At 36.3% G+C, this 15,100-nt stretch overlaps 1 protein-coding gene across 1 annotated transcript; it reads left to right on the top strand.

Annotated features, from left to right (window-relative positions):
* Window positions 1–1,102: 1,102 nt before the first annotated feature.
* Window positions 1,103–10,932, top strand: smpdl3a (sphingomyelin phosphodiesterase acid like 3A). The gene is made up of 8 exons (XM_026922567.3): window positions 1,103–1,297; window positions 3,639–3,852; window positions 5,751–5,895; window positions 6,540–6,636; window positions 6,787–6,950; window positions 7,168–7,348; window positions 9,080–9,204; window positions 9,996–10,932. The coding sequence occupies exons 1-8, from the start codon at window positions 1,195–1,197 to the stop codon at window positions 10,308–10,310; spliced, it is 1,344 nt and encodes a 447-aa protein (XP_026778368.3). The 5' UTR covers window positions 1,103–1,194; the 3' UTR covers window positions 10,311–10,932.
* The last annotated feature ends 4,168 nt before the right edge of the window (window positions 10,933–15,100 follow it).

Genomic DNA, 15,100 nt, shown 5'->3' with positions numbered 1-15,100 from the left:
GAAGCGAGTCGACAGTCTCCAGAAGAACTGTGGCTGCTTCTGCAAGATGCTCAGTAACACTTACAGCTCATTTCCTTAAAAAACTGCACACATTGTACCTGAGACTACTATTTAAAAAAAAAAAAAAGTGAAGGATTGTCACACCAGATATTGACTTTGTTTCATTTATTACTGTTTCCTGCTCTTTATATTATTTTGTTTTAATGTAGAAACATTTAATTTCATTATTTTTGAAGGCATCTTTGCTCTACAGCATTTCTTTGCATGTGCCTAAGATGTTTGCACAATACTGTAAATATACAGTACATATATATATATATATATATATAAAGTGAAATGAATTGTGGCCAAGTACAGTGACCCATACTCAGAATTTGTGCTCTGCATTTAACCCATCCAAGTGCACACACACAGTAGCGAACACACACACAGAGCAGTGCTGCAGCGCCCGGGGAGCAGTTGGGGGTTCGGTGCCTTGCTCAAGGGTCTCACCTCAGTCGTGGTATTGAGGGTGGGAGAGAGCGCTGGTCATTCACTCCCCCCACCTCCAATCCCTGCTGGACCTGAGACTCAAACCCACAACCTTCAGGTTCACCTTCAGGTTGCAAGTCCACGATTATCTTTGTAGCTATCTATCTATTTATCTATCTATCTATCTATCTATCTATCTATCTATCTATATATATATATATATATATATATATATATATATATATATATATAATATATATTGAGTACTGTGGAGAAGTATATACAGTATATGAGTATACATATATATATACTGTAAATAGAGTAACTGTTGGCAAGAAATTTCCCACGGGGATGAATAAAGTCTTATCTTATTATAGATTTTAAAACATAAACAAGTCAGTATAAGAGAGCTGATCTAACCTGGTATAAATTTTGGCACATACAGTTTATCATATGTACTGTATGTACAATTTAACATGCAGGTTTTTTTAAATGAATTTATTCAAAGAGTTTCTAGGATAGAGCAATGATAGGAATGGGTACACTGCCCTCTAGCGGCTGAATGAACCCAACCTCTTTATCGTCCCAGTGAAATAAGACCCAGTCTGTTCCCAGGACTGCGTGCGACACAATGAAAGCACGTGATCTCTGTGTACTTCCGGTTGGGGTTCTCGGCTGTGTGATAAGAAGCAGGATCAGAGCTGAGCGCTATGAAGTGAAGTCATGGGGCTGGTTTTGTTTTGCTGGGTCGCTTCGCTTTTTTACCAGCAGATTGGTGCTGCACCAAGAAATGAGGGCTTTAGACAGAGACCCCTACTGGATATAAGTAAGTATAATGTTTCTGCTTCACTTACTGTAAGTCAGAGTGCTGTGTTACAGTTCAACAACAATATAAATTCCCAGAATACCTTGCACCACTGTGTGCTTATTATACCTCTGATTGTAGCCTCAATGACATGAACTGTCATGTTCAGATATTTGAGTGCAGATCTAATATCAGTAAGCATGCTATAAGTGGAATGAAAAAGCATTTCTAAGAGGTGGGAAACAAACAAACAAACAAAAACAAACAAACAAAACCTTTGGACTTTCACATGTGTAATTATTTTCTATCCCTCACAGCTTGCTGTATGTGCTGTTATAGAAAAATAATCAACGATGGGGTGGTGTGATGTGGCCCAAACTTATCACCCATACTAAAGCAACACAAAAAATATTTCATATTTTTCAATAACAGTACATAGTGAAGTGTGGTTTTAAAATTAATTTTTTATCAATTTGCAGTTGCATGTAATATGGTGAAACAAGTTAGTTCTTGTTATCATGTTATATCAGCTATAGTCAATCCTTCACCAGGCTCTTCTCTCTCTCTCTCTCTCTCTCTCTCTCTTTGTTAAGCCAAGTAAATGCAGCTGGAAATCTGCCTTTTAAAAGCACTGACACTGGAGACTCCTTCCTTTCATTTATAAATTGTAAATAAATGTCTCCTCACAGAAATCCTGACCGTATCAATGATTATACATTTTACTGTGTTACATTTTTAATCCATTTATTATTAAGCTTAGATTATGTGCAGTGTCCACTGTCTCTGGACTGAGCTGTTACTATAACAGTGATGACATATTATAAAGATGCTTTAACATCTAGGTATTGTTTATATGTAAACATAGAATAAAAAAACATGAAATATGTGAGAATATATGTAAATAATATGCATCGTTTCATATATGAAAGTCCAAAAGTCACATGTGTCTTCTGTAAGAGAGACCAAAGGTTTATAATCGTGAATGTTTTAGAAATGGGTCGCATGACCATCAGAGAAAGAGAGAAAGGATTGTTCCATATGCTTGATCTTGTAAAGCCACAAGGAACATGCAACTCTGCATTTTCTATAACTATCACAGAAGTGAAAGATGTGAGAAGGGGGGAAAAGCTGCTTAAAGAACCTAATTGTTTAATTTCATAACAATATGAACGGTTGGGATGAAATAAATTAATATTCATTCCTCAATTAATGTAATTTTATACAGAATGCAAGAAGACACTGAGCAATATCTGACTCTGGGGCAGTTTGGTTTAAGTACGGAATACAACACAACAGGGTGGTGTGATGTGGGCTGATGCAAAGTGGAGTTATCATCCTGAAGTTGAATATTTTCCAGGAACAGCCCATCTTGAAGTGTTTCATTCCTCTTATACCACAGCAGTTTGCCAAGGCTAACATTTTTTTAAATTTAAAAAACAATATGTAGTACATTTTTATCTATTTATAGTTATGTTTATTTTCTGGAAAGGAACACAACACAAAGGTAGTTCCCTGTTATCACTTAGGTTATAGCAGCTAATCTGTTTATTAGGCTTAGAGTATGTACATTGTTCTTCATACAGGTCCCTGTAAATAAGATGTTACTATAGAAATGTACTAGAATGAGCACATTAATATAAACCTAGAAAATTAATCAAAAGCTTCTGACCAGTCAGATTTGAGAATTCAACAATGCAGTGGTGTTTTGTTGGGTGAGAAATATACAACCTCCCATTAGACATACTTTAGGGTTTTTTCTGCTTGTAACATGATTTTGTTTATTAGTAGATTTCATTTCATGAAGGATACATAATAAATTAAAGATAAAAATGTCATGTTTTTTTTCTACTATGGGATATCATTGGAAAAAAAAAACCACTAAACCCTTTTTTTTTTTTTTTTTAAAGAAATTCTTTCTTTACTATTTTAAAAGGCAGTCCTTTTGCATTAATTGGATCAGTTGTAATGATACTTTTAGTTGGCTACTTCTTTTTTTTCTCAGTCTCCAGATTTAAGCCTGATTTAAGCCTGGGTTAATTCCCATCTTATGCCTGTCAGTTAAATCAGTGTATTCAGACACTCCTTCACATGAAGGGGTAGTTTAGCGTAACCAATTCAGGTTCCTACATGTGGATTTTGGAAGTGGGAGGAAATCAGAGAATCCAAAGGAAATCCACACAGATGCAGGGAGAACATGAGAAACTCCACACACACACACACACACACACACAGTAACCCGAGCTCAGGATCGAATCGGGAACACGGGAGCTGTAAGCCACTGCGCTATGAGTGCCAAAGGATCAACTGAAGAAAAAAAATGACATTATTTATGTTATAGTAATAATATTGTTTCCTATTACAGGTAAATTCTGGCATATCTCAGACCTGCACATCGATCCTACCTACCATGTCACAGAAGATCGCACCAAAGTGTGTTACTCCTCAAAGGGCTTCCCTGCATCCGACCCAGGAATTTTTGGAGATTTCATGTGCGATTCTCCTTACGAGCTAATTCTGTCTGCCTTCAGCTATATGAACATCGTGGACCTTGAGCCTGAATTTATGATCTGGACTGGGTAGGAGATTTAAATTTACAACATTTTCTTTCCTATTGCCAAATAGCAAACAAAAGATCTAATATTATTCATACGAGGACATTTCATCTGAAGATTCATTCCGTTTGTATTCCATTTCATTTCATTCACTTAGAATTCATTTGTATGTCTAACATTACTGTTGTCAGTGGATCTTTCTCAGCACAGCCATGACACTGTGTAGTCCTGGTACGAGTATATCAGGTGTAGTGGCATTACTGGGATTTATAGCACACTCATACAGACCCCTTAGTCACACAACTTGCAAGTATACTCTTAGAGACTATAGTTAAATTATATACTCTTAGGGACTATAGCTAAATTGTATACTCTTAGAGACTATAGCTGAATTATATACTCTTAGAGACTAGAGCTAAATTATATACTCTTAGAGACTATAGCTGAATTATATACTCTTCGAGACTATAGCTAAATTATATACTCTTAGAGACTATAGCTAAATTATATACTCTTAGAGACTATAGCTGAATTATATACTCTTAGAGACTATAGCTGAATTATATACTCTTAGAGACTATAGCTAAATTATATACTCTTAGAGACTATAGCTGAATTATATACTCTTAGAGACTATAGCTAAATTATATACTCTTAGAGACTATAGCTGAATTATATACTCTTAGAGACTATAGCTAAATTATATACTCTTAAAGACTATAGCTAAATTATATACTCTTAGAGACTATAGCTAAACTATATACTCTTAGAGACTATAGCTGAATTATATACTCTTAGAGACTATAGCTGAATTATATACTCTTAGAGACTATAGCTGAATTATATACTCTTAGAGACTATAGCTAAATTGTATACTCTTAGAGACTATAGCTAAATTATATACTCTTAGAGACTATAGCTGAATTATATACTCTTAGAGACTATAGCTGAATTATATACTCTTAGAGCCTGTAGCTGAATGATATACTCTTAGAGACTGTAGCTAAATTGTATACTCTTAGAGACTATAGCTAAATTATATACTCTTAGAGACTATAGCTAAATTATATACTCTTAGAGACTGTAGCTAAATTCTATACTCTTAGAGACTGTAGCTAAATTCTATACTCTTAGAGACTATAGCTAAATTATATACTCTTAGAGACTATAGCTAAATCCATGCACATTGTATGTTAATCACACTCTGCCCTTCACCAGTTTCAGTTTTGGACCACAGCATATTTTTGAAGCCAGCACACAAGATGTTTAAAATTCCTAACCATGCCGCTGTACCTGATACACTGGTTTCAGCCCAACTGCCTACCTAAAGAGATGCAGCAGTGCTTTAGTCTTTTAGCTGTGCAGCTCTGTTACCTCCTCACACGTATACTCTGCTTAAACAGATCAGGTTCCAAAGCTTCAACTTTCATGCAAATACATTGCAAATAGATCACCTGTAGCTCTTGAACATGCAAATTCTTGAACTTTGAGTCCAACCTTTGCTGTCTCCACTATTTCTATGCTGCATTTCACATTAATACGACATTGAATGCTGCCGGAAAATGATGAGTGAGAAAAGAAGCTCCTGATCTTCCTTTATTTTTAGGAGTTAACAACAAAATCTGAATGTTATCCCTTATGTTTTTCTATTATTGAATACCATTCTAACTGCACTAGCAATAACAATGTCAACCAGTAACTTCTTGAATAAATAATTAAAATACAGCAGAAAAAAACTAGCACCAGACTTGTTAAGTACATCACAACTATATCAGTATAAATATGTTTATTATGTTTCAAGGTGAAGTTTCTCTTTATGCTCTGGTTAATAAATTATAATGATCCACTTAATACTGCGTTAGCATATGTCAGCACCTGAATCCATGGCAGAACTTGTGTTAAATCTAGGCTCTTTTCTGTAGAGACAGCCCTCCACATGTTCCAGTAGATAAGCTGTCCACAGACACTGTGATAAATATGATCAGCAATATGACGCACACCATACGCCAGTTCTTCCCTCAGCTGCCAGTGTACCCTGCCCTGGGCAACCACGACTACTGGCCACAGGTATTACTCCACTTTATATAGCCAAGTCATTCTTACTGTGGCGTAAGGAAAGGTAAAGGGCTACAACTGTTATGTTTTATTTGCTTGTGTGTTGTTGTGATCCCCTGCACTCTTATGGGGTCCTGCAGTGGTGGGGCAATGGGTGTTAGCAGGTCAATTGTTGAATCTGGCTCTCTCTCTCTCTCTCTCCTCTCTCACTCCCTATTTTTCTTAATGACACTGGAGCCACATTCTGTCCCTTGTCCTAGTGGGTTTTTTCCACTGCATATCCTCCATTGGAGGTTATTGCTGCTAAATTTCAAGAAATTTCAAGCTACTGTTTTCAATTTTAACTCAACTATCTTATGTTTGTTGCAGTCTTAAACGAGCTGGCTGTAACATAAAGTTGGAGACTCATCCAAGAGCTTTCTCCATAGTTGTTCTTTCTTCTCCTTTAAAAGAGAGTGTAGGTGACTATTTAAATGGTTTAAATAGAGAACTATTTAAACGGTTTACATTGAGTGCAGCATGTAGGGAACCAAACTGTTTCCAGTTAGAGGCTGGGTTGTTGTTTACACTCAATCCTTCGATCTTTCAAGACTTTTTGTATAGTTACAAAAATCTGAATTTAGTATGCAAACTGTAATATCAATTTTCTCTTTCAGGATCAACTTCCAGTGAATGAAAATGACATTTACGAGGCTGTAGCCAGACTTTGGTCTCCATGGCTACAACCAGAAGCCCTTGTGACTCTACGTAAAGGTAGAGTCACAATATATGTGTTTATATATATATATATATATATATATATATATATATATATATATATATATATATATATACACACACAGACACACAATATAGTAATTATTATAGAACTTATTTTCTCACACTGATGATCATTTTTCGAAGGGGGCTTTTACTCTCAGCTGATTAAGCCTGGACTCCGGCTGGTGAGCCTGAACACAAACCTTTACTACAGTCCCAACAAAGTAACGGTGAACATGTCTGACCCAGCTGGCCAGTATCAGTGGCTGCAGGACACGCTGGAGCTTTCCAGACAGAACATGGAGAGGGTAAAGACAGTTCAGTTTATATTCAGTACTGCATTCATTAAGATGAACTGGCATACTTTGCATTTTCAGAACTCGTTTTAGTTCCAGGTAGTTATTTGGCATCTATAGATGTACATATAATAGAACACAGAACTATAATTTTCTGTAATTTTTTTTTTTTTTATGGAAATACAAACATGCATGGTTTTAAAATGTTGATCTTTCTGTGTATTCACAGGTCTATGTGATTGCTCATGTCCCAATTGGTTACCTGCCCTATGCTAAAAACACCACAGCAATGAGGGAGGGTGACAATGAAAGACTTGTGGACATATTCCGCAACTACAGCGACATTATTCAGGGACAGTTTTATGGTCACACTCATCGAGACAGCGTGATGGTTCTTCTGGATCGTAAAGGTAACATATTTCTAAACGGAAGACTATTCAATATATTCAGCAGATAATCCCATTATCACCCTATTGGGAAAAATCTAACTACCAGTGACTGTTGCAGGAGATAAAATATATATGTGCCCAGTGCAAACTCAGCACAGTTAGAGCAGTATGCCTTTTCTCTAAATGACTGTCGGCTGTGTTGTTTTCACTCAGAAGCGTGTGAGTTCCCTTTTAAGTCTGCTTCCTCTTAAGATCTTCCTCATGTCATTTCAGGGAGTTGCCTTTGGCTTGCTCAATATGGGTCTAAATCTACATCCACATTTCTGTAAAGCTGCTTGCTGACAATGTCTGTTGCACTTGACAATTACAATAGAATTAAATGAAATATTATTGAAGTGTCTTTTTTTTTTTTTTTTTTTTTTTTTTTTTTTTTTTAGGATTATGAATTGACTTCCCTGTTGGGGCTTCAGTTCAATTCTTTACTTCAACTAGCAAATCATGATGTAGAACTGAAAGTCAAAAAAAAGAGAACTCATCATCTTCTAAACCAGAGAATGGGATTACATTCATTTAAATTAATATAAGATCATGGTATATATGGAGTGCTAAATTAAGGGTCCAAAAAGATTTTATTTTTATGCAGGGATTAGCAGTGAGGAATTTGAGGCTACAGTGGGCACGGGCTAACCACTGTCTTCATCTGTCCAGTTTCTGTGAGCTTGTGCCCTCTATAGCCTCAGATTCCTGTTCTTGCCTGACAGGAGTGGAACCCTGGTCTTCTGCTGTCGATGCTTTTCTCCTCACCATGGTTGTAATGAGTGATTAATTGAGTTATTGTAGCCTCCTTGTCAGCTCAAACCAGTCTGGTCATTCTCCTCTGACCTCTCTCATCAACAAGTCTTTTGCGCCTTTTTTGTTTGTTTGTGTTTGCACCACTCGGTGTTAAACCTATAGACTCCCAGATGCATTCCAGATGCGTCCCAGATGTTTCTGAAATACTCACACCAGCCCTCAACCATGTCACGGTTAAAGTCATAAAGTCATATATATACAGTACATACACCTGAAATAAATATATACTATATAAATACACAAATTACTCAGTGGTTGCACAGATTGCTCAACTTATCCATGGTTTCTCAAACATTTTGCAGTCTGGACCCCTTTAACTGTTGGGGGAGAAAAAAAAAAACTTCCATGGACACCCTCAGTACAGACGTATTTTATGTATACAATTTACATATACATATTTTTTTATATATTATTTTTTTTTCAATATTTATACAATGTAGAACCTCATAGAGCCATATAACTTTTTATTCCAGACTGTTCCACTCACAGAAAACATTTTTACTAAAATTATCATTACATTAGAGTTGACATTATATATACACACTCTGGTTGTTTTTGAGTTATTGAGGTTTTAATTAATCCCATTCAAATGACATGTTAAATCAGCTAAGAACTCATTAATAAATATAACAGCTTGGTGGGTCATAATTTCCATCACTGTAACAAAAAAACCTGCCACCGAAGAGTGTTTTCCTTATATGTCTGTGAAGGGTTTTAGTCATTCAACCATTTAATCACTTATTTGTCTAAAATCAGTAAGTAGTTGACTGGACATGGGATATAATCTCATAGCCATCTTCAAGATAATACCATAAGTCCTGTCTCCTCACTCCATAATATTAGAATTGTTAATTATGTCTCATAATGTTTCTGGATACTAAGATCTTCAATCGTTTACAGGGAAGCCTGTTAACTCCGTCTTTGTGACGCCGGCTGTGACCCCATACAGAAATTTTCTAGAGCAATATTCGAATAACCCTGGCATCCGCATGTACCTGTACAACTCCCAGGACTACGGCTTACAGGTAGGGTAAACCTTATGAACATAATGCTGTCATGTTTGATACTCTATCTAGAAAAAAAGTGACTGAATGTTAAGATAAATAGTCCAGTGTTCTCAGGAAAATGAAGTCTAACCCTACGTTCACATGCAACAAAGCGACAGTCAGCCATTATTTTTTTAGGTTGACAATATGGAGGTGCGATTTCAGCAGTGACGATGTGACATTTCAGTTGAGATGGAGAATTCTATAGAAATTAGGCATGACATGGTGAAGTGACAAATCCACACGATTCTTTGGATCAATCCTGTGGCAGGTGTGGTCTGATATTTCTTCAGATCCCTTCTCACAGCTTTGGCTCCTACATGCAGTTAGTTCCCATTTACTGAAACTGGATTGTTGTTGCCTTTGGTGAATGCATGTAACTAGGACAGTTAGCTTGCTTTGCTAAACTGGCAACAAAGCTAGTATGAAACCTAGCATGTAACAAACAACCAATTTTCACACTGATTTTTGCAGTATTCAGTGTGTCTATAACTAGTTAGCTTTAGACGCCATATCCAGCTACCTCCATTTTTCATCAGAACTAAAAAAAAAAAAAAAAAAGCTGGACAGTGCATGTCCATGAGCAACAACAGTAGTGGTTGCTACACGCCCACAAGAAACAACCTACAAGCAATGAGTGTTGGTGTGAACGTAGGGTTATGCACTCTGTCATAGTTTTCATTAAACAGAAATGTACAGGCTTAAATAGAGGTGGGTTTTGCACTTCTTTATGCCCTTTTAGTAAACACATTCTCACCTTCTGTCTGAAGGATCTTTGGCAGTTCTACTTGAATCTAACTGAAGCAAATCAGGAAGAAAAGCCCAATTGGAGACTTGAATACATTATGACCAAAGCTTTTGGTATCAAGGACATTCAGCCAGAAAGCCTGCATGAACTCGCACTAAAGTTCGAAGCGCCAGAAAGCAAAGAATTCCAGAAGTACTTCACTTATTTCATGGTCAGTTACAACGACACTATCACTTGTACAGAGGAGTGTAAAACAGTACAGGTCTGTTCTGTACACTTTTTGGACCACAAGTCCTATTCAGAGTGTGTGCAAAAGCTCAAAGGTGGTGAATTTTAATAAAAGGGGGTAAATAAAGGGAATATGCAATAAAGGGAATAAATCTTAGCTTTTCTGCCAGTAAAAGAAGTGAATCTTTTAGTTTACGGGTATTCTTTTAAAACAAAGGGAAAATACAGAAAGCACAAGTGTTACATTGTAGGATTTATTACTCTTACTGGCAGCTAAAGACTAGAACCAAACCATATACGTGACTGGGTATGTTCTTGCTCTGCTGACTCAACATGGTCATTTAATCAAATATTTCTTCTAACTTTACACAGGTTTTTAATTCTGTTTGATTTTTCTAGAAATAAGAAATTATTGCTGTGAATCTTTTCATTTTTTTTCTGATTGTTTCTTTTAAAGGATTAGCATTGTCAAAAAAATGCATGGCTTATTTAAAATTAAATTACATAAAAACATAATTTAATTTTGAATAAAGCTGTGCATGTTTATTAAAAGGGATTTGCATTGTTTAATCAAAATTACATCATATTTTTATATAATTTATATGAAGGGTATTATTATATTTTCAGGGAAGTGCTTAATTTTATGGACATTATTGAGGCAAATGATTAATTTTATGCAGATTTATTGTACAATAGGGCCATCAATGTACAATAAAGACATGACTGTTAAAAGCTGCTGCACTGTCTTTCTTGTGTTTTGCTAATTCTAGTGCACCTTCACTGTATAGCTGAATTGTAAGTTCACTTGTGTCTAGGGACAAAAAAAAAAAATGCAATTTATAATTCCATGAAGTTAATAATAAAATGTGGATGTGTTCTATAATGCAACAATAATCATAAGGCAAAATCAAGAGAAAATAAATTTGAAAAGATGTGTCAAACCTCTGTCCAAGATGAGCAGCGAGGGAATAATTGTGAATATTTATATATTTGTAAGATATACTTTTTTCTGCAAATAAAGATGCCAGTGCAAAGAATACAGAAAGAAACTGAAATAATTGAGAAATTTAAATTATTAAATGTACTACTGCTGAAACGTGTAATTAATATTTGTGTTTATGGGACTGTATATATTAGAAATGTTGGTTTGTTGTTTTTGTGGAAGCAGAACCCCGAAGTAGAATTCCAAATATGCTGTGCAATTATATAATGATGTCATTACTGACCAAAAGTCCTGTCATGCAATGTAACAGTGGCACATAAAGGTGCAGGTAAGTCCTTACACACCAGTTCCAGTCAGGTTCTAGTCATTCTGTGTTAAGACGCTGAAGAGACAAGACTCAAAAAGGAGTGAAAATGAAGGTTTTCTGTAGTTGTGCTGTAGTGTGGATTGCGTTGAGAGCGTTTCTGAACGCCCACAGATAAAGGAGACCATCTGCAGAGATGGAGATGAAGTTAATGACAGCAACAAAGAGGAAAAGAAGGGGAAGAAATTCAGGTGGTGAACGAAAAGAAATGTCTTCTAAAACAGAGGAAGCAGGTGATGGGACACTGGAGAGGAGTGAAACACCACAGACCAGCTAATATTTTCATATCTATTACAATATACATTTGGATATACATTTGGATGACAGAAGAGGGACCCACGGTGAAGGTGGATGGAAACGGTGTTTTTACAGCCATTAAGGAGTGCCTCAAAATGGTCCAGGAGGAAATTAACGTTTCATTTATTTTTCACATTCCCAAATGTATGACTTTTCTGCTTCTTTACAGCTAGACCGGGATCATGTCTCCATAATCTCAATATGTTCCTCGTTGTCTCGACTAAGCTGATCAGAACTGCCTGCTTTTAGGAAAAAAAAAAACTTTTAGTGGTGTCACCGAATAACTAGGCCGAGACTATGAGCTATGCTGCAAGAAATGAGAGCAGCACCTTCCCGAGTGGGATGGATACCGTCCCACCCTAACAGGCAAGCCTTGTCCTCAAAACTACTCCAATTATCTGAAAAGCCTACCCTGTTTTTAGAACACCACCTGGATATCCAGCAGATCAGCCACCATTACCTGCTGTATGCTACATCACCACTCCGCATTGGGATGGCGCCAGAGCATACACTCCTGGGAAAAAAAAAATGGGCCAAGCCCAAAGTGGCAAAATATTAAGCTTTTAATGGTCTTAACAACAAATCATTGCAAGGAAATTAGCAAGAATGAAACAGATAAAGGAGGTTAGTATGAGAAGCTTTTCCCTTTGATTTCGTTAAATGTTTAAGCCTTTTGGCTCTTGATGGGCTGCATCAGGTGTGGAAGATCACCAAATAATGACTAATCTTTTAAGAAAAAAAAAAATCCCAGAAGATATTTTTGAAAGATTTTATACGCCCAGACGTGTGTTAGTGTGAATTTTACATCAAACATTTTAATCATTATCATGATTTTATCTTTGCATACAAGAAATCTATATAAGTGAATTTCCCTGTTTCTAGCTTCTCCACAAACAGTTCACTGCAGTAAAAGAAAACGAGCAAATGGTGGCACGGGAGGTCTCAGGAGTGCATCTGTTTAATTCTTGCTAATTTTCTGACCAATGATTTGTTATAAAGACCATTAAAAGCTTAATATTTGCCATTTTGGGCTCGGGCCCATTTTTTTGCCAGGAGTATACTACAGCATCGGACATCGCCTTCGCAAATTTGCACACCTACACTGTTACTCTTAGTAAACTCTGACTGACTAAGGAGTATGGCATTAGCTCCTATGTGAATAACTATCTTTGAAAATCTATGTTTGCTTAAAAACCACTCATCAGCAGTAAGAATAAGGCCAGGTTGGACTTTGCAAAAAGAAATACAAAGAGGAGCTATGAAAGTTCTAGAACCAAGAGTAGCTTCTATGAAAGTGATGGAAAGGCCAACGTGTGGAGAAAGAGTCCACATGTTCTCTGTGTATAGCAAAAACAAAAGAATTAGCTTTGCTGGTCCAATACTTTTGGACAGTACATCATCTTAATTCATTACAGAACAAGAGCATATCTAATAATCTGTGTTATTCCCCCCAAACCCAAGGTTTCTTCCTGTTGTAGCCTCAGGGAGCTTTTCCTTGCCACTGTCGCCTCTGGCTTGCTCAACAGGGATCAATTTAAATCTAGATCTGGATTTTGTGATAATCCATTAGTCAATAATTAAATGTACTACATAAATAAAACTGAATTTTGCAGAAGCTATGGACAGTCATTCCTTCACCAGCCTCTCTTTTTCCTTCAGAAAACCTTATCAACACTTTTTAAAATAAAGTTTAAAAAAAAAAAGTTTATTATTAGCCTTAGATTATGTCGATTTTTGCCATACCGATCAGCCATAACATTAAAACCACTGACGGGTGAAGTGAATAACATTGATTAACTCATTACAGTGGCACCTGTTAAGGGGTGGGATGCATTAGACAGCAAGTGAACAGGCAGGTTTTGAAGTTGATGTTTTGGAAGCAGGAAAAATGGGCAAGCTTAAGAACCGCCACACTGCAAAAATTGTTCAGTAATGGTTTGAGGAACATGCACAAACGGGACCTACACAATATTAGACAGGTGGTTTTAATGTTATGGCTGATCGGTGTATCTTATGTATGTATCTGTAGGTATATGTATGTATGTGTCATAAGTGTGTGTTGTTTACTTATGAAGGAGTAACTTCACAATTAACTGCACAGCCTTATTTCTGTCCACAAGGTTTGAAATTTTGTTGATATTATAACAATTGCATATGAGATTTCTTTTGGATATTTATTGGTCAAGTTAGAATCTATTTGATGTTATCAAAGAAATCCTCAGATAAGTACATATTTCAAAACAGCACAATATTTCAGCTGCAGTGATTTTTCATTTTTTATCCTAAATTTGTCCCTTCATATAAAGGAGCAAAGTCTGGGCACTTCCAAAATTGATGACACAATACAAGACTGCAAGCCATAAACAGCATGCCATAAATGTGGGATTCTCTTCCCAACGCTGTCAACTTTGAGAAGACATGAAAGACAGTTTCAGAGGTCTACAGTATATATTGGGATCATGGCGCTGCAAAATAGCTCCCTGGAACTCAAACAATTACCAGAGCGACACCTTGTGGTAACAAAAAAAAGCAACACGAGACCAATCGGATTGACTGGATGAGGCATTAACTCACTGCTTGTGTAAATATAAGGTGACCATGTTCAACAAGCCAATAAACCAAACCCATTGAATGATTTACACCTTGATGTTACTTTACAGGATTCTCCATGAACAGAGTGGAGAGAAAAGCAGCCACGTGTTTCTGCGCTCATTGGAAGGAGGCAGCTCTTACCGTCTGGCTTGTGAGATAAGTTCTTTATCGGGTTCCTGGTGTAACGCTCAAGGATGAGAGCAGTGGTTTTCAAACATATGAATTAGAATCAGCTCACTGCTGAATATTTGGGCCCTCGAGGCATTTGTTTAATTCATTAAGTTGGTGTTCTTGTGCACCAGTTACCACAGATCAGTGCTTGCACTAATAGACTGTTTCTAGTATAGATAAATAGGATAGATAATGAATATGATTTTTAATATAGATTTTATATTACGTCTACTGTCTAATTTAATATATCCTATGTCTGTTAGAGTGATTGTTAATTGCATTAAACATTTTAGATGTGAAGCATTTAAAAAAAAGAAAAAGAAAAAAGGAAAGAAGATTTAAAAACGGTGACCCAACAACTCTACAATGTTTCAGGTCACACTGAGGTTGGTTAAAGGGATGCAGTGTTCAGGTCCTGAAAATAATTTTAGACACAGAAATTAATTTGACATTAATCCCATGGTCACGCTAATATACACTATTATTAAGTCCAAAAATCTCCAATGTATTTCATTCTGCTGCAAATAGATCC

Source organism: Pangasianodon hypophthalmus, chromosome 19 (genome assembly GCF_027358585.1).
Source record: "Pangasianodon hypophthalmus isolate fPanHyp1 chromosome 19, fPanHyp1.pri, whole genome shotgun sequence".
In the NCBI taxonomy this organism is placed as follows: Eukaryota; Metazoa; Chordata; class Actinopteri; order Siluriformes; family Pangasiidae; genus Pangasianodon; species Pangasianodon hypophthalmus.
Note: the sequence above shows the minus strand (reverse complement) of the source record. Positions and strands in the feature narration are given on the sequence as shown.

What these genes read in the sequence shown, in the direction of transcription:
- smpdl3a (XM_026922567.3), top strand. Translation starts at nt 1,195, where the DNA reads ATGGGGCTGGTTTTGTTTTGCTGGGTCGCTTCGCTTTTTTACCAGCAG. An exon ending in GAATTTATGATCTGGACTGG is followed by an intron (nt 3,853 to 5,750) that starts GTAGGAGATTTA and finishes TCTTTTCTGTAG; the next exon opens with AGACAGCCCTCCACATGTTC. An exon ending in CCCAGGACTACGGCTTACAG is followed by an intron (nt 9,205 to 9,995) that starts GTAGGGTAAACC and finishes TTCTGTCTGAAG; the next exon opens with GATCTTTGGCAGTTCTACTT.